The sequence below is a fragment of the Dermacentor andersoni genome, chromosome 5, assembly GCF_023375885.2.
Source record: "Dermacentor andersoni chromosome 5, qqDerAnde1_hic_scaffold, whole genome shotgun sequence".
NCBI lineage: Eukaryota > Metazoa > Arthropoda > Arachnida > Ixodida > Ixodidae > Dermacentor > Dermacentor andersoni.
Window position 1 is genome coordinate 100,687,390 of NC_092818.1, and position 27,716 is coordinate 100,715,105.

Below are 27,716 nucleotides of genomic sequence, written 5' to 3' on the forward strand. Positions count from 1 at the left end.
TGGTTGATAAAACGGTAGTCATTTATTAGAACGTTATATTAGCATCTTCTTTATCTTTCTTATTTAATTATACAAGAAAAACTGGCACCAGTAGAGTTTTATCTTGGCGCCTGCACCACAATGTCTACACTATCGCGTGAACTCGTAATGGTTTGTGCCCGCACTTCGACGACAACGTTCCGTTCACTTCGTCTCGCTGGATTAGTCGACGCTTCTCCACTCGCGTCCAAATTGCACTCGGACCACAAACAATGACAGTAGAACAGGACGCGACATGGCCCTTCCGTCGTGATAGGTGATGTCTCAAACGTGACGACCACCACGCGTTTCCGGCTGCGCAATCACTTCCGGTGCATCCAGCAAGCAAAGGCATAGCCTTCGAGATCTGTTTTAATCCCTCAGAGGCGACCGTCACTGGCGCGTGGATTTGGGCACCACCTGTAGTCACGTATCCCGAACACACTGCCTTGCTCTCAGCTGACGGAGACGGCAAAGTGGCCGGCGGCGAGTGCTGCAGCAATGACGACCAAGATGGCCGCTCCGGCTGGTGGCGCGGCGGCCCCGTCGCAGAATTGCTTGGTGGTGAGCGCGGTCACGTCCTTGCTAAGCAGGGACGGCGGCTCGCCACATTTGACGCCGCTGATGTTCGCCCGCCGGATCCAGGACAGGAACTCGCCCTTGCCCAAGTCGCAGTCACACTGCATCTCTGCGCATAAATATATACATCGCACGTGACGCGAGCATCGCATTGTTTCTCTTTCCTTTCGAATGTTTTCGTTAAGTGTCCTTTACGCCTTTTAACGCGCATGTGTTCTTGCCTGGCTTCAGCAAATATATGGACCATATGCACACGTCACGATAACGCTTCGACGGCGTAAGAAAAATATTTCAAAGGAGCTGGCGCGAACGTGTAACATTTGGTGTGTGGAGCAACGGAACCTTCGTAAATATATATATATATATATATATATATATATATATATATATATATATATATATATATATATATATATATATATATATATATATATATATATTGACATTGTAGTGTTGATCAATATTGCTGTTATATGACAATTTGGTGCAAACAGTGATCCAGCACCAATAAGTGGTGTATGTTTTGAAAGTACCGAACGATACACCTGGGCAGGACACATGATGTAACGGAAACGCGTCGCGAGGATTAAGCACCTATTTCATTTTCTGTCCAATCGTTGTCCATCTGTTACACTCGTCCATCAATTCTCCCAACGCATCGTTCTGCTCCTCTCGTCCCATATCGAGGCATACTCCTCGGGCCTGCGCTCATTTCTATCACGTGGTATTGTTTCCAACGCGCACGAAGGCGCATCGGTGCACTCCTGGCGGCAGCTCCGTGTGTCGTTTCTACTCCCCTGCAGCTTTTATGGGCATGGTTTAAGCTTAAGAGGAAGCTTTAGCTCGGGTGCTCCTATCTAAATACATGTGAAAGGAGAATTTGTTTTTCTCGGCAACCAGTGCACGAAATTTGACGAGGTTTGTTGCATTTAAAAGAAAAATTTAAAATATAGTGACTGTTGGTTTGGAATTTTTTATTTAGGTAGTCAGTTTTTTTATAAATTTGGCAAAAGTCGAGAACTTTCAGAAAACGAAACTATCAACTTTACAACTCCGTAACTCAGCAATGAAAATGATATCACAATTCTGTGAATTACACCTAATAGTAGATCTAAAGCGGTCAAAATTGATGTTAGAAGTCACTCTCAAAAAATTTAGTAATATGAAAATACAGCATTTGCAGACCTCTTGTACACCCAACGTAACGAATTCGCGTAAACTAGAAATTGACATATCTTATTTGTACTCTTTGAATGATCTAACGGATGCCGTTTACAGAACCGCGATATCTGTTCTTGATGCAGAGCTAATAATTTGTAAACTTCGCGCTTCTATTTCTTTTCAAGCTTTCAAATTTCTGAACATTTTCTTTAGATATTCAGGCCCTAAATCGAAGTTCCGCTTCCAGCAGTCACTAGAATTTAACTTTCTCTCTCAAATGCAACAAAGTTCATTAAAATCGGTCCAGAGGTTATCTCTGAAATTTTTTCTTTTTGCGTTTTACATGCACTAGATTAGGCCGCGTCGGAGTTGGGCCCGAGCAAAAGCTTCCCCTCAATATGCATGCAGAAGGCAGAGTCGGCTGTACGCACTGTTCATGACCAGACGGCGGAGGTGCTTGAGGTTGGACTGGAGCACGAGCGCCTCCTGGTCGGTGACCACCTCGATGCGGTTCTCGAAGAGGTCCAGCTCGCGCAGGTAGGGCAACTTGCTCACGGCGCCCGGCACCTGAGTCAGGTGGTTGTGGCGCAGCCAAAGCCGGCTCAGGTTGAGCTTGACGAAAGCGTTCTCGCGCACCGACACCAGGTGTGCGCTGTTCACGGCCAGCTCGTCTAACAGGGGCAGCGAGTCGAACATGTTCGCCTCCAGCTGCGCAGAAGACGTGCAGACGGCTCGCAAATACACGCCGCGAGCAGTGCGTCTTTCTGCGCACCGGGCAACGTTTGAGAGATTATGAATGCACTGGCGCTGAGCACGAGCCAGCTTTAGCACAAAATTTTCTACAAGAATTACTAGATTAAATTCTGGCGTTAGTGTTTACGGGAGATGGCAGTATGGTGGTCCAGCCAGCATGAAAATGATCGAATGATGGTTGGCACATGGATTTGCTTAAACTTATCCTTGTGGCTTGGAACAGCTTTGTGACTTTGCATGAGATCGTTTTCATGGCGCAGAGATCAAATGGGGATAGCCGATGTTCTAGTTAGTACGAGAGAAAAAAATGGGCCTGGGCAGACCACGTAATGTGTAGGGCAGATAACCGGTGGATGAGAGTTACAGAATGGGTGCCAACACAAGGGAAGCGAAGTCGAGAACGGCAGAAAATTGAGTGGGGCGATGAACTACGGAAATTTGCCGTCGCAGGTTGGAATCAGGTAGCGCAAGACAGGAGTAATTGGAGCTTGCTGAGAGATGCCTTCGTCCTGCAGTGGACATAAAAAAATAGGCTGCAGCTGCTATAAATGATGATGATGAGATCGTTTTGAACAACATATCGTGTTCCTTAGAGTGTACTTTACAATATGTATGCACTATGTTCTACATATATATATCACTGTTATGCCGATCCACGTGTTCTAAGTTGTGCATTTTTAGATATTCGGTGTTAAATTATGGGGTTTTAGTGCCAAAACCACTTTCTGATTATGAGGCACGCCGTAGTGGAGGACTCCGGAAATTTCGACCACCTGGGGTTCTTTAACGTGCACCTAAATCTAAGTACACGGGTGTTTTCGCATTTCGCCCCCATCGAAATGCGGCCGCCGTGGCCGGGATCCGATCCCGCGACCTCGTGCTCAGCAGCCCAACACCATAGCCACTGAGCAACCACGGCGGGTAAAAAAAAAGATATTCGGTGTTAAAACGGGTCCCATAAGAAACCGAAAAGCAGGTTTCCCTAAAATGCCAAAGTTTCGTCCGAAAGGTGAGGCATCGATTGTGATAGCAAATTAGTGGACAGCTATACGATATAAGGATAGTAGTTTTATTGGCCGTGTAAACTTGCGAACACACACACACACACACACACACACACACACACACACACACACACACACACACACACACACACACACACACACACACACACACACACACACACACACACACACACACACACACACACACACACACACACACACACACACACACACACACACACACACACACACACACACACACACACACACACACACACACACACACACACACGCACACACACACGCACACACACACACACGCACGCACGCACACACACATACGCGCGCACACACACACACACACACACACACATTGACGCGTGTACTTATCTTTATCGGGCGACCACGTTTCGCCGCCTAACAAATGTAATCGCACAGCGCTGGATGCGCCTGCATGTATCCGAATTTTCTGGAAAGTTATCGATGCTTCCATCCGGCTGTCTGTTGTCGCCGAACCTTGTGTTATCTGATTTCATCGCGTGACGCGAATGGTATAGAACTTTGTGGAAGGCACGCGGGTCCGAAGGATTAGTCTGGAACATTCGATGAATGCTGTATAAAAGCCGACGCGCTTGACCCGCTGATCAGATTTCCGACGATCGCCGACCTTGTTCGCCGCTATCGTTGTGCTATAAGTGTAGCCTGTTCTTGTGGGCACAGGTTCGCCCAATAAAAGTTAGTTTTTGCCTTTCACAGTATCGCTACTGTGTTCTTAACTTCACCACCACGTGACAATATATATATATATATTAAGTCAATCAACAAGCATATCACGCGCGCCCACGAAAACATGAACACATCTCACTCGATGGCCGCGGAAACTCGCTGTCGAAACGCTGGAGTGAGGAAGCGCGACACTTTCACTCGCACAAATTATACGAATCGGTTACGATTTTTTCGCTCTTGGACTTCATTCGGAACCTCGAGGCAACGCCTACGGCGACGGCAGAAATGCGCCTGAAGTGTCCATATAGTTGCTATCGCAACAAAATCGTTTCCACCGCGGCGCGAACTTTATTTTATAGCGACAGCAATTATATGGACTCTCCAGGCGCATTTCTGCCGTCGCCGTCGGCGTTGCCGTGAGGTTCCGTATAAAGTCTAAGTGCGACAAAATCGTCGCCGCGCGCTGTGTGCTGCATGTGCCATTGAAAGCGTGCGAGGGTGAGCCGGCGATCACGTCTCAATTTCGCGCACGCAAGCGAGGAAAGCGGGGAGGAAGCGCTCCGTCTTCCGTCGCGCGCAAGGATCCGCCGAGACGGTATAGGGAAGGGGCGCGCGTCCTACACCGGGCGACCCGGGCGGCCGCGCCCGCCCGCACGGGCCGCTTATGTTGAAAGCCATCTGCGATAGGGACAGAGTCCGCCGCGCGCTTTGTTTTCGCGGCTTAGTTCGCGTTGATGCGAGACGTAGTACGAAGGTCAATTCGGTCACTGCTGCTGCAGCGCTTCCTCACTTCAGCGTTTTGACAGCGAGTTTCCGCGGTCATCGAATGAAATGTGTTCATGCTTGCTTACGCGAGCGTGACGCCATGCTTGTTATTTAGTTAGTATGCCTATGTTTACAAGTTTACACGGCCGATAAAGCTACTGTCCTTGCGTCGTATAGATAGCTGTTCATTATTTTGCTATCGCAATCGATGATTCGCCTTTCGTGCGAAACTACAACATTTAGGGAAACGTGCTTTTCTCCTTAGGAGGGGCTGTTCCGACATCGAATATGTAAAACTGCGCAACCTTGAACGTGCGGGTCGGTAAATTGAGTGATTTATGTATAACATCGCGGTGCATACGCATTCTATGTATAAGGTCGTTGTCCTTTATGTAACGCATTTTCGACACGATGGTAACCCTGAATGCGTCCATATTTTGTTGTTTACAAACAATGATCCGGGTTTCACCTGCTAAAATTACTGGCTAAATGTTACGGACGAGAAGCTGGAAGTCCGATAGTTACCCAAAGTATAGCAACGCACCTGCCACCGTTTTTGCAGTGCAGGAAACCAGAGTTTAAAAATATCAGATTTGCCGTATAGTTGCATTGCATGCAAAGATCTCTCTCTCTCTCTCTCTCTCTCTCTCTCTATATATATATATATATATATATATATATATATATATATATATATATATATATATATATATATATATATATATATATATACACAATGACATCAACAGATGCTGAAGAGACGAGGAGGGCCACGAGAGAATTGGGGAGGAACGACGGGTTGTGTCGACAAACACACGGAGTTGAGACCCATGTTCTCAAATTCCTGTCGGACAACGGCCTGTGTCATCGCAACCGTGGTTGCTGGTGGATCGGGAGGCATCGCAGAGATGGCGAAGAGACGGCCTCGAGCTCGCGGAGAGCGATACGGCTTACGTTGTCACATGTGGTTGAGGTTTTCACGCGCCTTACATATTTAACAACACCAGGACGGCGCTTTTGCCGCCGGCGGTAGTATTACGATACCATCGACAGATGCCGAGGAGACGAGCCGAATTGAGAAAGACGATCAAGTGTCTGAGCACTTGGCACGAGCGAGTGTGTTTATCTTGCGCTCTGGCTGCAGGGGAAATACAGCGTAAATAGAGTACTTTCTCTGTGCTTTTCCACACGTGAAAATGTACGACTAAAGTCCGGCTGCGAAGGCCATATTTAGATGGGGGCGAAATGCAAAAACGCCCCTGTTCCGTGCATTAAGGGCTCGTTAAAGTTAGAGATTGGCGGAACGAACAGCCCAGATAGCGCTCAGATTTTTCCTTAGCATACTTGCCATTCGCTCGTAATGGCTTTGTCGTCAGCTGCCTCGTCATCAAGCTTTTCTTGGTACACAGGCACGAAACACTATTTTCATTTGTGAACAAGTAAAATAAACTCATTTTATAGGAGGGCGAATCAGCAAGTCTTTGCCCCTATTTTTTAAAAAGCCAAATTACGGCTGTAAATGCGAAGTCAACATACGCCATCCCCAGCGGTGACCCTTTCTTGGAACGACCCGGCGTTATCTGCCGGTAGCTCCTCGGCACGGCCCTGTTAGTTGTTGCAATGGGACAAATGTCTGCACCGGTGTGGCGACTATGTGGAAAAATAGTGCAAGGTACGTAGAATAGTAGGCCGTATTTGTAATTACCTGCATGCACCTTATTTTGGCTAAAGAAAGAAAACAGGGGCAAAAAGCTTTCTGATCCGTCCTCGTAAAATGAGTCCAGTACAGAACCCATTTATTTCTTGGCAGGACTGAAAGCCGTCGGATACATGTCGGTGACCGCAACAACACCGCTGCCCGCAAGCCATAGAGCTATAGGCAGACCAGTCCACCGATTAGTCATTGCATACGCGTTCGCCACAGTGCTCGGCGTTTTCATCTCCCACGCTATCGCTCCTGTTGGCTGCCACTCAGCCTCCTTCCTTTGCCTGCGGATGGCACGAGATGGAAGCATCGCGGCAGTTTCGCGGTCACAATAAATAAGCATTACAACAGCAACAACAACATGTGGCGCGGATCGGAATGGTCTGTGTATACCTGCTGGATGGTCTCGTTCTCGAGCTGCAGGCTACGCAGCTTCGCCATGGGCCGTATGATGTCGCCCACATAGACTTGGCCAATACGTGTGTTGTCGAGCGTGAGCCGCTCCACATGCTCGTTGATGAACTGCGGGAACGCCTTCTTCAACTCCTCCAGGTCAGAGTCCCGGATCTGCACCGAGAGACACGTAGACTTTATCGCACAGGCGGCTCATTTTCCGAGTCGTCGTCGCTGGTAACAAATCAGGTGCTTCTGTGAGGTTGTGAGATTTCCAAAACGCACTGCACGTGCTGCACGAGGAAGGAGCCAGATGGGTGGAGGTGTTCTGGTGGAGTGGTCCAGCTCACCAACGGCAAGGGAAAGGGGGAGGGGGCGAACAAAGGGTGTAGGAAATTCCGCATAATTAGATATTTAGTCTTAATAAATTAATCAACTTCTCAAGTATTAAAATAAATTGAAAAGTTACAGTGAGAAAATACTGGCCGCTCGAGGCAGTTTGCATGTATTCGCGGGCTTAATTCACGCTCGGAAATACACTTTTAGGTAGCACGTATTTAGCAACATAAAGCTGTATCGGCAGTTTTTCATGTCGCTCTACAATATTCTCATTGACACTTTTCGTCTAATTGTAATATTTGAGAAGTTGATTAACTAATTAGGACTAATTCTGTAATTATGTAGAATTAAAAAAATAACCTGAGTATATCCAAGCGACGGCAAACAACATCGCCTTTGTTCTGTTCAGTTACGTGGCATTCGCATACTTTTAAAGTTTGACTAAAGTTACGTGGGACACCCTGTATGCGATACGGATCTCCGGACTAAGGAGCCCTCATATCGGCAAGTCTATGCGCCGATATGAGGGCTCTGAAGGCTCCTTGCTCCAAACATCATAGAGACGGCAATACAGTGCACGGCAAGAAATCGCCGAAAGATGTAAAACTTCCACAAATTTTGAAAACAAGAAAAAAGAAACAAGATCTTTCGGAAATTTTGGATAGACTGAAAAAGTATGCTAACTTTTCTTAGCACACCAAAGTAAAAATAAGAGCACACGCGGATTCATGCAAGGAAATGTTTACTTTTTTAAACTTATAGGGAGACTTTGACATTTTATAACAAATGAAGTCATTTTTTTATTCGCGCGGAGATTCTTGGTAGCTTTAGGAATTCTTATCTACCAACCATGAATGGTACGCTTTTTTGCTCTGTTATGGAAGGGATCGAAGTCTGCACATTTCTGGAAGTTTCTTTTTTTTTTTCGAATCGCCGATGCTGGCCAATTACATGCTGCGGATTCGCCATGACAAACGCCATACATATTAGACGTGTGGGCGCTTTTAGGCGTGCGGAACGGTAGTAAAGGAGCAACCATAATTTAGACTCTCTTCCTGCGACTCACTTGACCCCAGTCAACAATGGTAACTTGTCTTCAAAATCGTTTTATTCATTCTGTGAGATAAGGTGAGGTAAATAACTGAAATAAGGACCAAACCTTTTTATGTGTGTTTGTGTGTCTGTGTGCGCGCGTGTGATTTCTATTTCGAAACTTCAGAACCATCACTTAAGTTCGACGTCAAGAATTTCAATTTTCGTTCTCGTATTTTAGCCGTTTTGCAACCAGTTAAGTAAGCAAAACCTGTTAGGTGGATACTTATTCAATAAGGCAGTGCAATAATGCAGTAATGCATTATTGCAATAATGCAATAATGCAGTTTATTCTATAATGCAGTGTATAGGCTGTACTTCTTAGTTAACGAAAAGCAGTTAACCATAGATCCATTTAAATGCTGTCGAAATCTACGACGCCTTGACAAGCCAGTGCGGGGAACTTCATGGCAGCAGTGCAACTCTGTTTTCGTTTTTACGCGTTTCACACCTTTCCTCTCACGGTGAAAGGGGGCTTCTTTTCCGTTTGTAGGGCGTAATGTACTCATACTGCTTTACACTTTTATTTAGTGTACGATTAAGAGTTAAAATTGTCCGACTGAAATAAACTCTACATGTATTTATTTGGCGGAAGAAACACCTCGTTCTTGCTGTAGAAGTGCACCAGTTCGAGTTGTGCAGTTAGACAGCTTACCACCTTGGAATATAACAGCATAAAAGCTTGCATAGAAATTGCAACTCAAAGAAAAGAAATTCCAAGGGTATTTTCTTTGTCAGAACGAGTAGAACGAGGTAGACAGCCTAGTCAAACTGTTCGCTTATATAGAAAGCTATTGGCGGATTATAATTTCTCAAAATGCAAATCGTTTCCCCTGGACCGACCTCTCTCCCGATTCTGTGCGCCTGCACCCTGGAGGAAGAGCGCGAGCGAGTCAAACTGCAGCCAAAACGAGAGCGCTGAAGGCGAAGGTACCTCACAAAGCCCACCCTTTGCCCAAGCGGTTTCCTCGGGACGCGCAAGTGCTGATGCCCAAAGCCAGGACAGGCACAGCCCTCAACCAAGACGTCCTGGCTAAGTGGCTCGCGCTAGTCGCTTCAAGGAAGGAGTGCGTTCATCAGAGTGTAGGCAACGCCTGGACAGCGAGGGAGAGAAAGAGACAGAGCCCAATGCGATGTCGTCGCCAGTGACGTGAATTACGTGTGACATAGGTGCTCGTCCGACAGTCAGGCGCCTATAGTGGGACGGTCCCGGTCTGGCTATAGTAACAGAAAAAAAAGAAACGAAAGGGACGCGGCATTACTTCACTGGAGCCATGGGCCCCGCCAACCCCTCAAGCCGACGCCCGGCGAGCTATCGACTCTTTATGGGAGTTCGTGCGCGAGGCCAGCTTGACCAGCAGGTCATGAGCGTGTTGTTCCTTTTAGATTTCTTTTTTTATTTTGTTTATTTTATGATCCCCATCATTGACCCTCGCCCCTGAACAGGGCAGTGAACCATCCATTTCACTATATAGTTAATTCTCTCTCTAATGTGAAACAACGAACTTTTATTTTCCAATTAACCCAGCGTTTACATTATAGCAGAACAAATACATCAAGCTTCGAGCTGGGTGGCTCGCTCTTCTTTAAGAGGTGCACGGCAGGCGCACTGCGTTTTCGTGGGTGGAAATTCGCGGGTGCAGCGCATTCAACCTTGCTTCGAGCCTATCGCTTATCAGGGACGACGGCGTTTTCTTTTCCGTGTACCGCCGTCAAAGATGCTGATGCACCGTGGAGCCGACGCCTAGAGCCGCGGTCGCTCACTTCGATACGGTCCGCACGCCCTGTTCTTTCGCTCGAAGCACGGTTGAGGTTCGCTGCGATACGATAGCGCATGTGCGCAGTCACGTGAATATATTTCATATTTATCGGGCTTTATTTAAACGCCGAAAAAGATCCCCATGCGGCATGTACGTCGCCACAAAAAATTGGATCGGTCGTTTCTGAATCCCCTCTACAATGTGACGAAACGCATTTGGCTTTCAAGTTAATATTTAGAAAATGCATAATTAATATTTGTTAATTAACAAATTAAGCGGAATATAAGAAAGATACTCTGAGGAGCGCCGCATGAAGGCAGCCATATGTCGTTGGTTTCATTCAGCTGCGGTGAACCCCTTTTTAGAAATCGTTGGTTCAAGTTACGTGGAACTCCCTGTATAACAAAAGAACGAAATGACGAAATGAGTTACGGCTGTCCAGCAAGGAGCTTAGCATAAAGGGACACTAAGATTGGAACATAAAATTAAGATGTATTAGTTGATTACACTTCTGCAATAGTAAAGGGGCCACTCTTAACGTGAGAGGAAGAAGCATGGCAAGCCACAGAAGGACGAGAGGCAGCTGGCGACGCTAGGCTAAGGTCCCGAACCTGCCCGCCATGACGTCCTAGAATTGGACTCTGTCCACTCGTGTTAATTTAGAGAACTGTTTATCGGGAAATGAGCATTGCATTGCATTCTAAAGGAAACGGATACTGAACCTAGAAAATTTCGAGATATTTTCAGGCGCCAAAACTGCCCGAATAGGAGAAAATGCATTGAAATCCGAGACGCCACATTGACGTACGGCCACTAAGGTTTAGGTGCGAAACTAACAAAAATGTTTTTTTAAAGAAAGAGGGAAGTTTGGAAAGTACTAATGCACCTTTCTCCGGCGAAATAAAAAGGACACTGGGGTTTTTAAAGATATGGTTTACCAGATTAATGTGTTAACTTTTGGTATTCCCTTAGTAAAACTAAGCAAATTAATTAAGCTGGCTGCTTGGGTTTTGAGCCAATGGTTGTGTATAACGGTACGAAACTAGATGGACGGGACAAATAACAACAAGCATCTACTTTCAACCGGCGTTGTTTACTGGTTGCGCGGTGGCGCGTACAAACCCAACTAGCCTCGAACAGTTTCATTTTTTTTCCTTTTTCTTTTATGGTGGCTCGGCGTCAGAGATGCCAGTGAGAAATTGGTTCCACGAAGCAGTAGCGAAAACAGTGGGGGTAGGGGCGAGGGGGGGGGGTTCGAATGCACTGACGTGTCCTACCTGAATCTCGTACAGGGGTATCTTGGCCTCGGCCACCCTCTCCAGGTCGCTGAGCAGCGGGCTGGCGTGGATGTTGGCCCACCGCAGCGTGAGCCTCCCGTTATACTCGTCGCACTGGCACTCCTCGGACAGCATGGTCAGCTCGTTGCACAGCGTCGCCCCCACGGGCTCCGGGCAGCAGCAGCAGCACATGATCAACAGCAGCCAGGCGCCGGCAGACGCCACCCACAGGCGCCACGAACTTCGGTGCTGCTGCAGCTTTGTTTTTTTCGAAGGAAGCCCCACCCATTTTTGAATCACGAAGTTCTGCACGTAGGCTCGTTTCGGCAATAACTACAGGGTGTTTCAGCGAATACTTTCTTTGAAAAATACTTTCTTTCTTACATCTTTAAAGGTTGCCTGTGGCAGATATCAGAATTATAGTTCATGAGCTGGTCTACTCGAAGCGGCGGACAATACTGGCACACAAAGTTGAGAAACAAAATCAACAAATTTTTAAAAATCACTAATTAAGTGTTTAACTAATTACATTATGGCCTATATTGCAATTTACAAATTATAGCCGTGGAGTTCGCAAGGCGGATCCACTTGGAACGAATTTTCAAGATGACATCTGCTTTGAGATATAAATTCCCGAACTTCGTGGAGAAATGCGTTGGCGTTCCAGTTAATTTGTTAACAAAACGTCGCTTCATGCACTGAAGCACACAAGCAACTGGAACGCCTATGCATGTCTCCGCAAAGTTCGGGAATTTATATCTCGAAACTGGTGTCGTCCTCAGAATTCGTTCGAAGTGGATCCGCCTTGCGAAGTCCACTGCTAGAATATGTAAATTGCAATATGGGCCCTAATGTAATTAGTTAAAAAGTTAATTAGAGAATTTTTTGTTAGTTAGTCAATTTTACAGTTTAATTGTTTGTGCAAATAGTGTCCGCTGCTTCGAGTAGACCGGATCATAAACTTGAATTCAGCTTTCTGCCACAGGCAACCTTTAAAAAATTTTTGAGAATGTTCGCCGAAACACCCTGTATTATGCGCAATGTCGACTGTACTGCGTAAAAGAAGTGCAATAGACGCGGGATTTGAGGAACTGTTAAAAATTTTTCTGAGCTAGGGAACGCAGCCTGAAATTTGGATTAGCTGCCCGAATAGCAGTGTACGTCACCAACACAGTGCCGCACTGTTTTACTGGCTGGGAAAAAAAATCTGGTGTTAAGTAAGGCTTTTTCGCGGAACCCGCTCCTCGCTCACTTTTGACGCCCCGACTGTGCAAGAAAAGGAAACAGGCACAGTTTCGTGAGTGCATGCACTTCCCCGCGCATGTAATTATAGGCCACCGCAAGATGTCGCTTGGTATAGTCTGCAGCCTTCAGCTGTATAGATTACGCTTAACTTATCCGGTCTTTCGAGTTCGTCTGCTGGTGTAACCAAGCTCCAAAATACGTTTGCGTGTTGACACCAACTTGACCACACAAACAAACGTTTTACTAGGTCGCGAACCTTGCACTAGAAGGACAAACCAGGCCAGAACTGGTGTTCCCTATTCTCTTTCCCGGAGTCCCTTCCTCGCCGCGCGGTGGCTTAGCGGCTATGGCGTCTCGCTGCTGAGCTCAAACTCACGGGTTGGGTGCCGGCTGCAACGGCCGCATTTAGATAAGGGCGAAATGCAAAAACGCCAGTGTGCTTAGATTTAGATGCACGTTAAAGAACCCCAGGTGGTCAAAATTAACCCTGAGTCTCCCCCCTACGGCGGGACTCGTAACCAGCTCATGGTTTTATCAATCAATCAATCAATCAATCAATCAATCAATCAATCAATCAATCAATCAATCAATCAATCAATCAATCAATCAATCAATCAATCAATCAATCAATCAATCAATCAATCAATCAAGTTCATTTAACGTGCCAAGGAACAACCCTAAGTTCTGAGTACTGGCGCACGCATACATTAAAATACAACAACAACAACAACAACAACAACAACAACAACAACAACAATAATAATGTCTATTTCTGTAAAACTTTTTCCCCGTTGCTTGCTCACAGTTCCCGACTCTGAGCGACTCTCGGCTTCAGCAGCGCTGGAAGCATAAGGTTGGCCAATCATTAACTATATTATATACCGGGTGTCCCACGAAACTTGATCCAAACTTTAAAAATATTGAAATGTCGAGTAGCTGGACCAAAGTAATGTTGTTTGCCGCCGCTTGGAGATTCTCAGATTACTTTTTTTCAATTCCGTCTAGTTACATAATTAGTCTTGATTAATTAATCAACTTTTCAAACATTGTAATCGGATGAAAAGTGTCAATGAGAAAATTGTAGAGCAAGATGAAAAACTGCAGATACAGCTTTCTGCTGCTCTATGCGTGCTACATAAAAGCATTTTTCCAAGCATGAGAAGCGCTCGAATACACGCAAAATTGTTAATAAAAAACCGCTACAGACACAGCACGGAGGGAGACGACAACATAGGGCGGTTGTCGTCCGTTCTGTGTTGTCCGCCTGTGTCCGCTCTGTGTTGTTGTCTCTCTCCCTCCTGTGTCTGTAGCAGTTTTTTATTCAGTGTCTCACCAACTGGCCTACAACTTTACCTTGCTAAACCACGCAAAATTGACGCGCGACTGGCCGCTCGAGGCAGTTTTCGCGGACGTCTTTTATGCTTAGAAAACACTTTTATGTAGCATGTATTGAGCAACGGAAAGCTGTATCGGGAGTTTGTCATGTTGTTCTGCAATTTTCTCATTGATACTTTTAGTCTAATTATAATATTGGAGAAGTTGATTAATTGATTAAGACCAATTATGTAATTAGGCGGAATGCAAAAAAAAATAATCTGAGTATCTCCAAGCGACGACAAACAACACTATCTTGGTTCTGTCCAGCTACACGACATTTGCATATTTTTAATGTTTGGCTCAAGTTGCTTGGGACACCCGATATATAGGTAGCGCAAGAAAGGGGTAATTGGAGATATGGAGTGGACATAAAAAATAGGCTGCTGCTGCAGCTGATGATGATGCTGGTAGCTGTGACGTTAGCGTCTGATAATAGGGCGTTATTAAATTTATTGCTTTAGAAAACATGCTTACAGGCTGTGCCAATTTCACACACCCGATTTCCTATATAAATGTTGTATTAGAAACACATGCTCACATGGGATACAAGGTTATATGTGCTGCACGCTCTGCTGCGAATGTTTGTTGTTAATAAATGTGCCAATAAACTCTCACACTTCGAAACATTGAAAAAAAAATCGCTTTAATCCTAGGTTTGCCAGCGGCAACTAGTGTTGCCATCAGCATAGCATACGTCTGTTGGGACCGTATGACAGTCCTTGTATGGGCTCGTGGAATTGTGGCTTCTGACGGCAAGACATACTAGGACACTTCGACGCTTTCCAATAGAAAGTCTACATTCACTGTGCTTTCCTTCGCGCTGAAAGGAAATGCGTTCAAGCTGACATCCTTGTGGAAAACAAAGGATTAAAGCCGCAGACGGCCGCATTAACTTCAACTGTCATTCATTCGTGCCGAAGACGTCATCAGAATAGAATCGCCTCCCTGCCTCCATCGCCACCAACCTGAATCAATCTGCGTTCGAATTCTACCTCTGCGTGCCCCCCCCCCCCCCCTCCCACCAGTAATGTACACCACTTCTCTCCCAAACGCCCAAACTGCATCGAAAATATCTTAACAAAATAAATAAATAAATAAACATTAGAACGTGTGAAAGCTGCTAGCTAACCATTGAGACGCAGGTATACGTGCATACATATGTATAAGCAGGTGGCAGCAATGCGGCATGTGCCCTGTCTAAATACTAGTCCTGCTTTGTTGTTTCTCTGGCAAAGTGCAAGATGGCAGCCAAACAAACCAGCATGAGGGCAAATCATGCGCTCGATGCAGTGGAAAAGAAGCAAACCCACAGGCTCAATCACGGTGATACAATGTCCCAGTATATTTTCTAGCGCTTGTAAGTGGTAACCGTAACTGTCTCAACTGGCAACGACGCTCAAATCTACCTGAACGAGGAAAGGAGAACGATGTCATGGCCATCGATTACCGTGGCGATGAATACGTATGACGTTGTTTCTCTTCGAGGCACTCGGTGTGCCACATCTCATTAGAACAGCTCAAGTGGGCTTCTCCGGTCGAAAAGTGACAATGTGGAGAAGCCAGCTTTGACGAGCGCTCTTGGTCGCATCCGTGAAGGTCTTCAAAAGCGCATCGAATTTTGCGATTACGAGCTATCACTCGTAAAATTATGCGCCAGTCCATAACCATTATCGGAAATTACACGACTACACTATATAACGAAGAACAATGGAAGTAGATGAAAACGTCTTGTTTTTTCCATTGTGCGCCTCTGCTGTGTGGTGAATGAAGCATTTGAAGTATTCAAGAATTGACACTCCCACTAGGGCAGTAGCAGAGCGTGCTGCGCAGATTTGCATACAGCGGTATCCGTGAAGAAGCACCGTTCGTCTATGCGCTAGACAAGAAAGAGTGAGGTAATAGTCGATCAGAGCCATTAGTGATGCAGCAGCTGAAACAGCTATAGATGAAAAAAGAAAGTAAAGGAAAATCAGACATGAAACCACTCCGCTCACACGGAAGTGTAGTTTGTGTGTATAGCAGACAATTGTCCATAAAGTCTGCATGCAGACTTTGTTGCACGATTTGCGGACAGCTTATGGACAGTCCATGTGCTTTACATAGATAGTCTGGAGCTTGTATGTTCATCTAGAATAATAGTAGGTGCATAGAGCGTCTAACGCGGTTCATAAATTTGAGCTTTGATGTAACTGTTGTCATAAGAACATCTAACGCTGTCTAAGCAAACAGGGAAAAAAATATTATACGAAGGCAAGTTTGCCCACAGAATGTCTAAAAACTCTATATTGTCTCCATACAACTATTAGGCATGAAATGATTGAGTTTTCGCCTCGACATGCACTGAATTAGAGTAGCGAATCCACAAAGTAGCGAAAGTCAACCTGAATTTAATTAGAATCCAAACCAAATTCAGCTAACTCCAGCGTTCGCCATACGGTGAACAAAAACGAGGCTTTGCTCAACGGCATCACCGGGCCTCGAATATAGGTGGCTCTAGAATACCTGTAGGTGCAGCAGTGAGTTGGCCGAGCTAAACACAGTTTTTCTTTCCTTCTGATTATTTTTGTTGCACGAACTGTCGCTCGAAAGAGCTACGCGCTTGGCAGTTTCACCGGTTGCGGTTTACACGCGATGTCATCTCTTACCGGCGGATGTCCAACATATACTCACCAGCTGAATGCACGCAGTGTCAGCGAACTTCTCAACAAGGCACCCGACAGGGACAACGGATGTGTATAACCTTGTTGCAGCCCGTACAGAGAGGTCGTCTACCGAAAATAAATAAAAATCTGGGAATCGAAAACAGAGAGCAGGTGCGGCATGCCTGCAACGTCGACTGTAAGGTCAACAACAGCGCAGCGTCGTGGTTGGGCGCCTGCATCTGTTCACACGCCCGATAGTTTCCAGTAATGCCCCGACACGAAAATCCCATCTTCGAAAGACTACACAGCTTCGAGAATAATAAAAAGAAGGAATTGGCCAGAACTTATCCATACGATGACTATCCAAGTACGCAAACAGTCGAAACATGTCATGTATGAGGCGTCTACTGCAACCGAGCTCCTCTCTGGACACGCTGCGCCATCAAGAAGCACCGTCGCAAAGGGCTCTGCATGTCCTCCGAGATCGCGTGGTGTATTTGTGGCGCAGCGTGCAAAATCGTCATGCTGCTTTGTTTGAGAAACCCGTGTGACGGGGGTCCGATTCCGCCAAGCACCAGAGAGATTTTAAACAATTTTAGACTGCGCTATCTTCGGAATCGCCCCCCGAAAATGATTAGCTGGGTTGGACAGCCGAAAAGAATGAAGAGCGCCAGGCTAATGATAATGAGTTGGCAATAGAGCAATGAATTATGGGAGGTAGATGAGACGCGGTTTTAAAGTGGCCTAAAACACTCGCAGTAAAGTATGTAAAATGTTTATGCAATGAAATTGTGACAAATACTAGCGAGGCGTACTAGGAACATGACAGATACATTGCAGATGGAGTAACATATGAGACTAAATATGACATAATGACCAAATCAGGGATATGCGACTAAATGTATGAGATAATATATGATACTAAAATGTATCAGTGACAAAAGTTTGCAAGAAGCACTACTGCCTTAACATAGCCCTTGAACACAAGGATGTGTAGGCACGTGCTATACAAAACGATACGATCATAGCAGCACCCTCTGGTGAAAGGATGCGCTTTGAATTTCTTGGCCTGATAACATGTAAGGCAACATATTTAAAAAACCTAAAGCTGCTTTGGTGTCAAAAAACGGTTCTGCACCAAGACACGTTGCCGCATGGAGATCTATGCTGCCGTTGTGCCAAAGGAAAGCGTTCCTTTCTCTCAGCTTCTGCTATTCAACACTCCAGCAGAACGTGAAGAATGGTAAGCGTTTCACCACATCGGCGGCACATTGGGGGTTCACCACCAGTCAGCAAGTAATTGTGTGTGCCGTGTATGTTGCCTATTCAGAGACGACAAAGAAGGACATCACTTCGTCGTGACTCTGTTGTTGATGGCCAATAGCCCAACTATGGTTTTAGTACGTGGAAATTATTACGGGTTCAAGTATCTGATAAAAGTTGCCAGTAGTTCCTGAATTTTTCGCGAATGAAAGGCTTCAAATCTACGGCAAGAGCAGCTACGGAAGAGTTACGTAATTTTGTTGCTATGAATGTGGCGATTTCATCTGCAAGCACATTACCATCGACGCCTCTGTGACCGGGCACCCAGATTATGATGACATGCTGTTTAGCCATATATGTCATGCACAGTACAGAATAAAGCTAATTGAGCAGAGAATTTTTACGTTATACGTCTGACAATGGCCAAGAATGCCATCTGCAAGAAAGGGATCAGGTAAACGTTCGGAAAGCCACAAGAGTTCCAGCTTGACATCCGTTGTTTACGGGTCTATGACCCCAAATGACGGAACTTTAGCCAGTAATTATTCAGAATTTGCAAGCTTGGCCTCCATCCAATACAATTTCAACAGAGGCTGAGCACGAGGTAGCAGGTTCGATGCCCAACCGCGGTGGCTATACTATGACGAAGGCAGAATGTAAAATGTTCGTGTACTAAGGAAGGAAAAAGTGGAGAAGGAAGGCAGAGAGGTTAACCAGTTTAGCCTAACCGGTTTGCTGCCCTACACATGGGAGCGGTATGGGGCGTATGAAAGATGGGGAGAAGAGATAGAGAGCACATAACACGGCACACACGTCGTTGGTTACAGTCTGTCACTCTTGCGCGGTACGTGACATCACTGTCACAGCCGCTTGTCCAAGCCCGTCTCCTTCATAAACCGAAGTAGTCCCTTCGTCGCCTTCAGCTGCGTTGTCTTCTGTCGGCGATATGTGAAAATGGTTGCAACTGACAATGGTCTATAGTCAAGGTGCGCTAGAACGGACGCCATGGACTGTCTCTGAACATTATATTCAGGACAGTCGCACAGAATGTGTTCCAGCGTCTCCTCGCAAAGACAGGCATTGCAGAGAGCGTTGTCGGCCATTCCAATGCGAAACGAGTAAGATTTCGTGAAGGCCACCCCTAGCCATAAGCGATAAAGCAGGGTGGCCTCACTTCGGCGGAGTCCAGTTGGCATACAAAGATGCATCAAGGAGGGCAGGTCGTGTTGACGATTGCTCCGGTTGGTCTGGCTGCTTGGTGTGCACCATAGAGAGAGCGTGATCTCCCGTGCAAGCACTTGAAGTCTGCTGGCTGCGTCGGACCGTGAAAGTGGTATGGCCTGTTCCTGTGTGTCTTCAAGAGCTGTCCGAGCGGCTTTATCGGCGTCTTCATTTCCTATGACGCCGCAGTGACTTGGCAGCCACTGAAACGTCACGTGATGTCCTTTCTCATGTGATGTATGGAGTATGCATCTAATATCGAGCACGAGCTGTTCGAATGGCCCGCGACGCAGAGCTGATAGCACAGATTGTAGGTCCGCCTTTGAGTCACTGAAAATTGACCATTGTCGAGGTGGTTCCCGATTCGAAACAAAGTGCAGCGCGAAGAGCAGCTAGTTCCGCAGATGTAGATGTCGTTGGGTGGTCAGTCCTAAAGCTGATGGTAATACCTCTTGCTGGGACGACCACAGCACGGGACGAACACTGGATGTTTGTGGAACCATCAGTATAAATATGTGCACTGTCCGCGTACATCTCGTGCAGGAGAAGCAGAGACAGTTGTTTCAGCACAGGCGACGACAGCTCAGACTTTTTCCCGATTCCTGGTACGCTGAGATGGACTGTGGGGCTGACAAAGCACCAAGGGGGTATCGATGGTTTAGATGCAGCGGTGAAGCCCGAGGGAAGTTTGTCGTTGTACTTGACGATAGTTTTAGAGAATGATGGTTGGTGCCTGTCTGAAGGTAGTGTTGCAAGGTGGTGATAGGGGGCACGTGCAAAATGTCTGATGTGCGTTCTCAGGGCTTCCACCGTGATGTGAGTTTGCATTGGATGGTCCCGAGCAATCGTAATAGTTGCCTCAGTTGACGTGCATCTGGGCAAACCAAGACAAACTCTGAGTGCTTGAGCTTGTGTTGCCTGCAGAACACGAATATTTGTCTTGCAGGTGTTGTTCAGTACAGGTAGACTGTATCTTAAAAAACCGAGAAGGAGAGCTCTGTAGAGTCTCAGCATTGCGTCTACTGACATCCCCCACGTCTTTCCTGTCAAGTATTTAAACAACTGGGAGGTTGCTGTCAGGCGTCGTTTCATGTAGGCCACGTGCGGGTTCCAACAGAGGTCTCGGTCGATAATTACGCCAAGAAATCTGTGGGTTCTGGCATAGGAAATGGTCCGCCCATTGATTGAGATGACATAAGGCGTCATTGGTTTGCGAGTAAATGCCACTAGGGGGCATTTTTCTGGTGATATGCTGAGACCTTGTTCACACAAGTAGGCTCGCTGTCAAAGTAGCCGCTCTTTGAAGCCGTGCACGTATCTGAGGACGTGTGACTGCCGAAGTCCAGACACAGATGTCGTCTGCGTATACTGAAATTTCGGTGGTAGTTGGCAAGTGTTCAGCAAGCCCAATAAGAGCGAGGTTGAATAGCGTCGGGCTGAGAGCACCGCCTTGAGGAACGCCCCTGCTGGTATAGCATCGCGTAGTTGGGCCATCGTCAGTTAACACATAGAATGATCTTGCAGATAGGTAACTTGCAACCCACAAAAATACTCGACCACCTAGGCCAACCATCACAAGAGCGTCGAGAATAGCCTCATGTAATACATTATCGTATGCCCCTTTCATATCTAAGAATAAAGCTGCGGATAAACCTTTACGGGACCTTTCGTGCTGGACATATGAAACGAGATCAACTACATTGTCGATGGAAGAGCGGTCACGTCGGAAACCAGCCATGGAATTCGGATAAATCTTGTAGTGTTCAAGGTACCATTCCAGGCGGCCAAGGATAATCCGTTCCATTATCTTTCCTACACAGCTGGCCAACGCTATTGGGCGGTAAGAGGTGAGCTCTAGCGGGGATTTGCCCTGCTTCAAGATTGGCACCAGGCGGCTCACTTTCCATTCGTCAGGAACATTTCCCTCCTGCCATGAGGTGTTGTGGAGACTCAATAATGCTATCCGTGCGGATTCTCCGAGATAGCACAAGGCTCGGTATGATATACCATCTGGACCCGGAGATGATGAGCCCCTGCAGAGAGCTAGTGCCGCCTCGAGCTCCTCCATTGTAAAAGGAAGGTCCATGCGGCAATCACGGGAATGGGGGACGTCATCTCGGGCTGGAGGATCTGGACGTGTCGCTTGGTCTGCCATCCGCGCACAAAAGTCTTCTGCGACATGGATGTCTTGCCGCCCTTGGAAAAGCGCGAGCGCCTTGAATGGAAAACGCTGTTCCGGAAGGCAACACAGACCTTGCACGGTTTTCCAAATGTGAGACAGCGGCTTCCGCGTGCACCTTTAGAGAATCCCGAGTGGACAAAACGAATATGCTGCTTTTTTTGTGGCAAGCGCTAAACACGCTGACGCTGTCTAAAAAATGAAAAACCTGGCACTACTGCCGCTCATTTCGTTTCATCTCTAACCAGCCATACTACTGGCCGTCGTAGTCATGCAGTGTGACACAAAATGACTATTTAGCTAATGTTGCAGTATGGTGCAGCAGCGCATTAAGGTCATAATGCGCCACAGCCAGCTAGATTTGAAAAGAATAAACACTATTTTTCCATCCAGCGATGTCCAGGAAGACCATGTATTTGCAGGCGCACAATGCTTTGGTGATTAGTTAATCGTTCATGGACGCCAGATCAGCCAATAATTTATGAAATATTGAATACTGAAGTAATAATCCCTAATTTTCCACACTCAAAATTATTCTGTCTTGGTAGAGACTCGGGGTCACAAAGTTTTAATTCGACTATGTTTTCATTACACCTACATAAATGTGGATACAGCAGACACGATACTTTGACGTGTCACTTTCGTGTGACAATGGAAACGCAAGAACTTAACGGCTCGTACGTTTTCTCGACCTGACTACAATGGACTTCTCAGTGTGTTGGCTAACGAACTGTAGCCAAGCCAACGCGCACTGACCACGCCATCTTCATGCAATCTTACTTGTCACTCATGTGGCGTTGTAAACACGTGGAATAGTGTCGTAACGCAGCTGCAAATTTACTGAATGGCTTCCAAAAGAGTTTTTCTTTACATAAACAAAAATAATATTAAATGCTGAATACCGTTCCCATCTACGACCCCCAACTCCCGCCCCACTTTGGCGTCCGACGAATCTGGTCACATTACATTAAGTGCCCAATTTAAGTGCGAACGCGCCCGCGAATAAAGGCGTTAAGGCACAAGACCGTAATTTTCACCGTTTTTAGAAATAAGCTTAAGAGGAAGCTTTAGCTCATGCCCAACTCCGACGCGGCCTATTCAAGTACATGTAAAAACGCAAAAATGTTTTTCTGAGATAACCCCTGGACCGATTTTAATGAAATTTGTTGCTTTTGAGAGAGAAAGTTAAATTCTAGTGACTGTTGGAAGCGGAATTTTGATTTAGGGCTTGAATTTTGTTAAAGAGATTTACAAAATTTCAGAAGTTTGACAAAAATAGAAGCACGAAGTTTACAAACTAATAGCTCTGCATCAAGAACAGATATCGCAGTTCTGTAAACGGCATCCATTAGATCATTCAAAGCGGACAAATTTCATATGTCATTTTACATCTTACGTGAGTTTGTTACGTTGTTTACGAGGGTTCTGCAAAAGTTGTAATTACATATTAATAAATTTTTTGAGATTCATGTATAAGATGTCAAATTTGTCCGCTTTAGATGTGCTATTAGGTACAATTCACAGAATTACGATATCACCTATTCTTGCTGAGTTACAGAGTTGTAAACTTGATAGTTTCGTTTTCTGAAAATTTGGGATTTTCGCCAATTTTTAATAAAAAATTGACGGCCTAAATCGAAAATGCGAAACCAACAGTCACTAGATGTTAAGTTTTTCTTTTAAATGCAACAAACCCCGTCAAATTTGGTGCTGTGGTTGCCGAGAAAAACGAATTCTCTTTTTACATGTATTTAGATAGGAGCACCCGAGCTAAAGCTTCCTCTTAAGTCTCACACCAGCAAACGATTTGTGGGCGTAAGCTGAACATGTGACATCTTCTGGAGTACAGTCTACTTGAATTAGGCAACGCTGTACGCCTTAAAGGGCGTGTTGATTTGAACTCTTGTAAGTTATAACTGCCGTTGCCTGTTTCTTTTCATTTTGTATTTGTATTCATTACTGCATATGTTGAGTTTTGCAAGAAGCGATGCCATCTGTAAAGGTTTGCCTTTACTACGACATTCTGCAAGGTAATAGAGGTAAAGAAAGTTTACGAGAAGATTGCGGACAGCGTACTTGCAAAAGTGGTAAACGTTTACATTCGGGTAATGAATTTCTTCTACTTCAAACAGAATAAAATTTTGTTTCAACCGTAACGCGAAAGAGTGACTTGATAGCTGGCGACGTATAATGCGCAGTAAGCTTTAGACTGTTTCTTGTGGTGTTCGTTGGAGTGAAAATTTGCCGGCGCGACCAAGCAATCTCCATTCGAGAAGCATAACAAGTGCGAGTCGTATTCGTTTGTGGTAGTTGTGCCTCTCGGCTGTGAAATGGAAGGACTCGGATTTTCTTCCTCCTCTTACCTGCCCGGATTTAGTCACTGGTTTCTCCTAAAGCAACCCTTTGCTGCTTCCAGCAAACCCTTCCAATCCATTCCAATCAATTTCAGCTACCAGTTACTGCTGAATTCAGTCGGCTTTTCTGCTATTTATATTTGTTATCCGCCATTAATATGCCTTGATCACGTTATCCTTTACGAAAACAAGACGACGTAAGCGCCGTTGAGTAAACTTTACAAGAAGGACACTTATCAATACGAACAGACACGCTGAATCATTGTCATTGCATGTATAAGAAGGAAATTTAGTTTAGGACCGCCGCCGCAACTGGGAAGGCGACGTGCTAAAATACAAAGAAGGCTCGGACGCCAGCCCTATATTCAGCACACCAGAGCACAGATGTCGAGCGGGCGTTAGCCAGCCATGGCAGCTGCTGGCTCGATCGCGCTCTCCAGTTTGAGTGTACTCCACCGCTGAAGCATCGGTCCACTAGCTCGTTTCTCTTTTTCTGTTTTCCGAAAGAATCATTTGTGCCCCGAATTAAATAAATGAAAGAAGAAGAAAAAAGGAAGGGCAGAGTGGCTAAGAGATATGATCCTGTATTGTCATTCCATTGGCCTTAAGTTCAAATCCATGCGGCACAATGGGAGTGTTCCTGTCTTTCTTTTGTTTTTAATTTTCTTGCAGGTAATTTTGAAATTCCAATGACGAGCTGTGGCGGACGCCAGCGGGCGTTTTTGCGCCCACTGGCGTCCGCCGCCGCTCGTCGTTCAATAGCTGTTCGAGTGAGCTATTGAGTGAGTGAGTGAATATTGAGCAGCAGAAAGCTGTATCAGGAGTTTTTCACATTGGTCTACAATTTTCTCATTGTTATTCTTCATCTAATCATAATATTGGAGGCGTTGATTAATTAAGATTACTTATGTAATTAAGCGGAATGCAAACAATATTTTCAGTATCTCCAAGCGACAGAAAATAACATTACCTTGGTTCTGCCCAGCTACGCGGCATTTGCATATTTTTAAATCTTGGCGCGTGATAGTTGGGACACCCTATGTATACCCGCATAATAGGTCATTTCACGCGACTGATGAATGATTGAATGAAGTACTACAGAAGAACTTCAGTTTGGCCTAGTTGGTGTTTACTGGATATCATACTGACCGCAAATAAAGACGGGGACAGCGGAAGAGAACACAAAAACGACAAGGTCGGTCCGTGTCGTTTTTGTGTTCTCTTCCGCTGTCCCAGTCTTTATTTGTGGTCAATATGGCATGAATGAAGTACTAGCAGAGTAACGTATTACGCAAACCATTAAGCAAAAATATACTGCTTAAGATTGGGACCGCGCTTTAGTGACGTTAGAGATTTAAAAGAAAAGAAATAATAGTTTCAGCGGGAACAGCGTTGGCACGGTTCTTCCGCTTTGGTAGATGCATGTAGACATAGCGTATCATGAGATCGATAAGGAAGAAAAGAGAGGAAACGAGAAAGATACCTCCGCTACCGAAATTGGAAAACCTGCCGTCTTGAAAGACGGTTCGAGTACAGCACACAGTAGGTATTCGTGGCGCCTGCTCGCGCCCTCAACCATACATGCTGTTACGTTTCGCCTACGACGCGCGGTATAGCCGGCGCGGATGCAACGGACGCCGGGGCTTCGTTCAAAGCGGCGGACATTTTGGCCCGTTCGACGCCGCCGCAACGCCTCCCCGCCAAGCGCGTCCAGGCGTGTTTCAATGCCACGTGTCTTCGTGTGTGCGTGTGTGTGTGTGTGCATGTTGGTGCCCACGCTTGTCAAAGCGCGGCAGCCGGGGAGGGGAGCTCCCCAAGTGTGAAGCGAGGAGGTCTGACCGGCGCCCGCCCGGCGGATGCGTCACTACACTCGTCCCAACGTGTCTCTCAGCGTGTCCGTGCCCCGCAGTCACGTGGCCTCTCCCCGAGACGTTCCCTCTTGCCCTCAACTCCGAGAGTATAAGAGCAGCTGCCCCCGGACGCCGAGAGAGAGGCTCCGATTTCTTCCGTTGAGTTACGTGCTCTCCCGTCTCTCCACTTCGGTCGACCTGACCGCCCGCTCTTTTGCGATGCTAGAATAAACAAGTTGTTCTGTTACCAGTCGACTCATGCTTTGCCGGGACCTTCGGATGCTTCCAGTTGTGCCCCAGGCCAACGCTACCCTTGGGGCTTGCGACCCATTTGCAACAACTCGTGCTAGCGGTGCGATTGCAATAACGGGAGTCTGCGCTGAGATTCCAACAATGCTGGCGGCGTTGTTCTGCGCGTTGTCCTATGATCACATCGGAAACTATCGGAAGACGTCGACACTCTGCCCTTTTCTGTTTCTTCGGCAAGTCGCAAAATGTGGCAAATGTATACGCACGTGAATTAAACGTTCTGTGACAGAGACTGAATTCTTAAGTACGCATATCTGGCCTTCGCATGCATCCTAATACAGTACACTTAACAATAACATTTATCATCACCATATGCGAAGATTACTAAGTGCGTATTCAAGGTTGCGCTGACGGTTGCAAGTGGCTGCGTCGGAACTTCCCCGGCAGGAGTCAAGATCGACAAGAGTCAACAGCACATTAAAAGATAAGCTATCGGCGGTGAGGCTAGATATACTTGTCTCGCACCTCGCGAGGTCAGTCAGAGGCATTGGAGGCCACGACGACGATCGCATTTTGTCGATAGGCGCATATATCTGTGTAGCGCGGAAGCGATACCTGCGTAAAATGTATACGTAGTTGGCACACATACAGTTCTCGAGTTCCACAGTTTCGCACATTCATAACGCAGTTCGGGACTTATTGCGATCGCAAATGAAGCTAAGGATGTACTTGGTAGGAAAATAAAAAGACAGCATCAAGACGTCAAAGAAAAAAGAAAGGAGAAAACTTTGCTTCTTCTCACATTACAAACGTACTACGGTGGACGTCCGATTGACTGCTCAACCGGGTCGTATAAAAAGCGAGTACCGTTTCCGCAAGTGTGGAAAGGTCCAAACAAACCGCACTTGACACAGGAAATCGAGGCGTTGCTATTCTGAGTGCGGCCAGTGAAATAAGAAGTGGGAAATGGTTGATGGTGCAGCTGTCACCTTGAGTGGACAGGGAAATGACAGGAAAGCGATCACCGGCTTAATATCCCCCTCACCCGGCCTGGCCCATGCACCAAATACGTCCGATGTCGCTATGATTGTACGATGTGTTGCGTCGGAGTGGACTTGTGCCGGCCAAAATATTGACGGCTGACCCCACCTCCTACAGAAACTCATGAGCGCGTATAGGAAGATTGCAGACTATATTAGCGTTCGATCCGTGAGTCCAGCGTGAAGCTCAGTGCTCATGTCAGAAGGTGTTGGCACACTGTTCTCGGACGTGTTGACATTGCGCTTCGACAAAGAGGCCCAAACGCGAGACAGCGTCGCTTGGCAGCCCACTGCAACCAACTAGCCCGCCAACGTGTTTTAACCACTGCAACGGATACACGCCCACTCAAAACGCGTAGAGCAGCCAGACAACGGTCGGCCATGGAATGACCGACGGCACTGACAGAGGAATGAGCATTGACTGGACTCACCTTTTCCATAGCGGGGTGTTTCGGTGGGGCTGTGCGGACTGAAGTCGGCTGTGTACGATTGTTTGTCGCCTATGAGCTGCACGGCGATATCGATAAGCGGTGCGCTTTATTCCTGCAGAAGCACGGCCGGAACGTCGCTCAATCAGTCGAGGACCCGCCTATCTTGCGCGGCAGCTGCCGCCCCTTATCTGGGGCCGTTCTTGTATTCATTGCTTACAGATTTGGGGGACGCGCACGGCCGAACACAATCGAAACGCAAGCCCGGCAAGATCGGCAGCTCTTCCCGGCACTGC

The 27,716-nt window shown here is 46.4% G+C and overlaps 1 protein-coding gene across 1 annotated transcript; it reads right to left on the reverse strand.

The window, feature by feature from the left end:
- Positions 1-27,716, reverse strand: LOC126530969 (uncharacterized). The gene is made up of 5 exons (XM_050178306.3): positions 27,424-27,716; positions 11,573-11,830; positions 7,105-7,278; positions 2,190-2,466; positions 1-706 (listed from the first exon to the last, which is right to left on the reverse strand). Exons 1-5 carry the CDS (start codon positions 27,430-27,432, stop codon positions 474-476), a joined length of 951 nt encoding a protein of 316 aa, XP_050034263.2. The 5' UTR covers positions 27,433-27,716; the 3' UTR covers positions 1-473.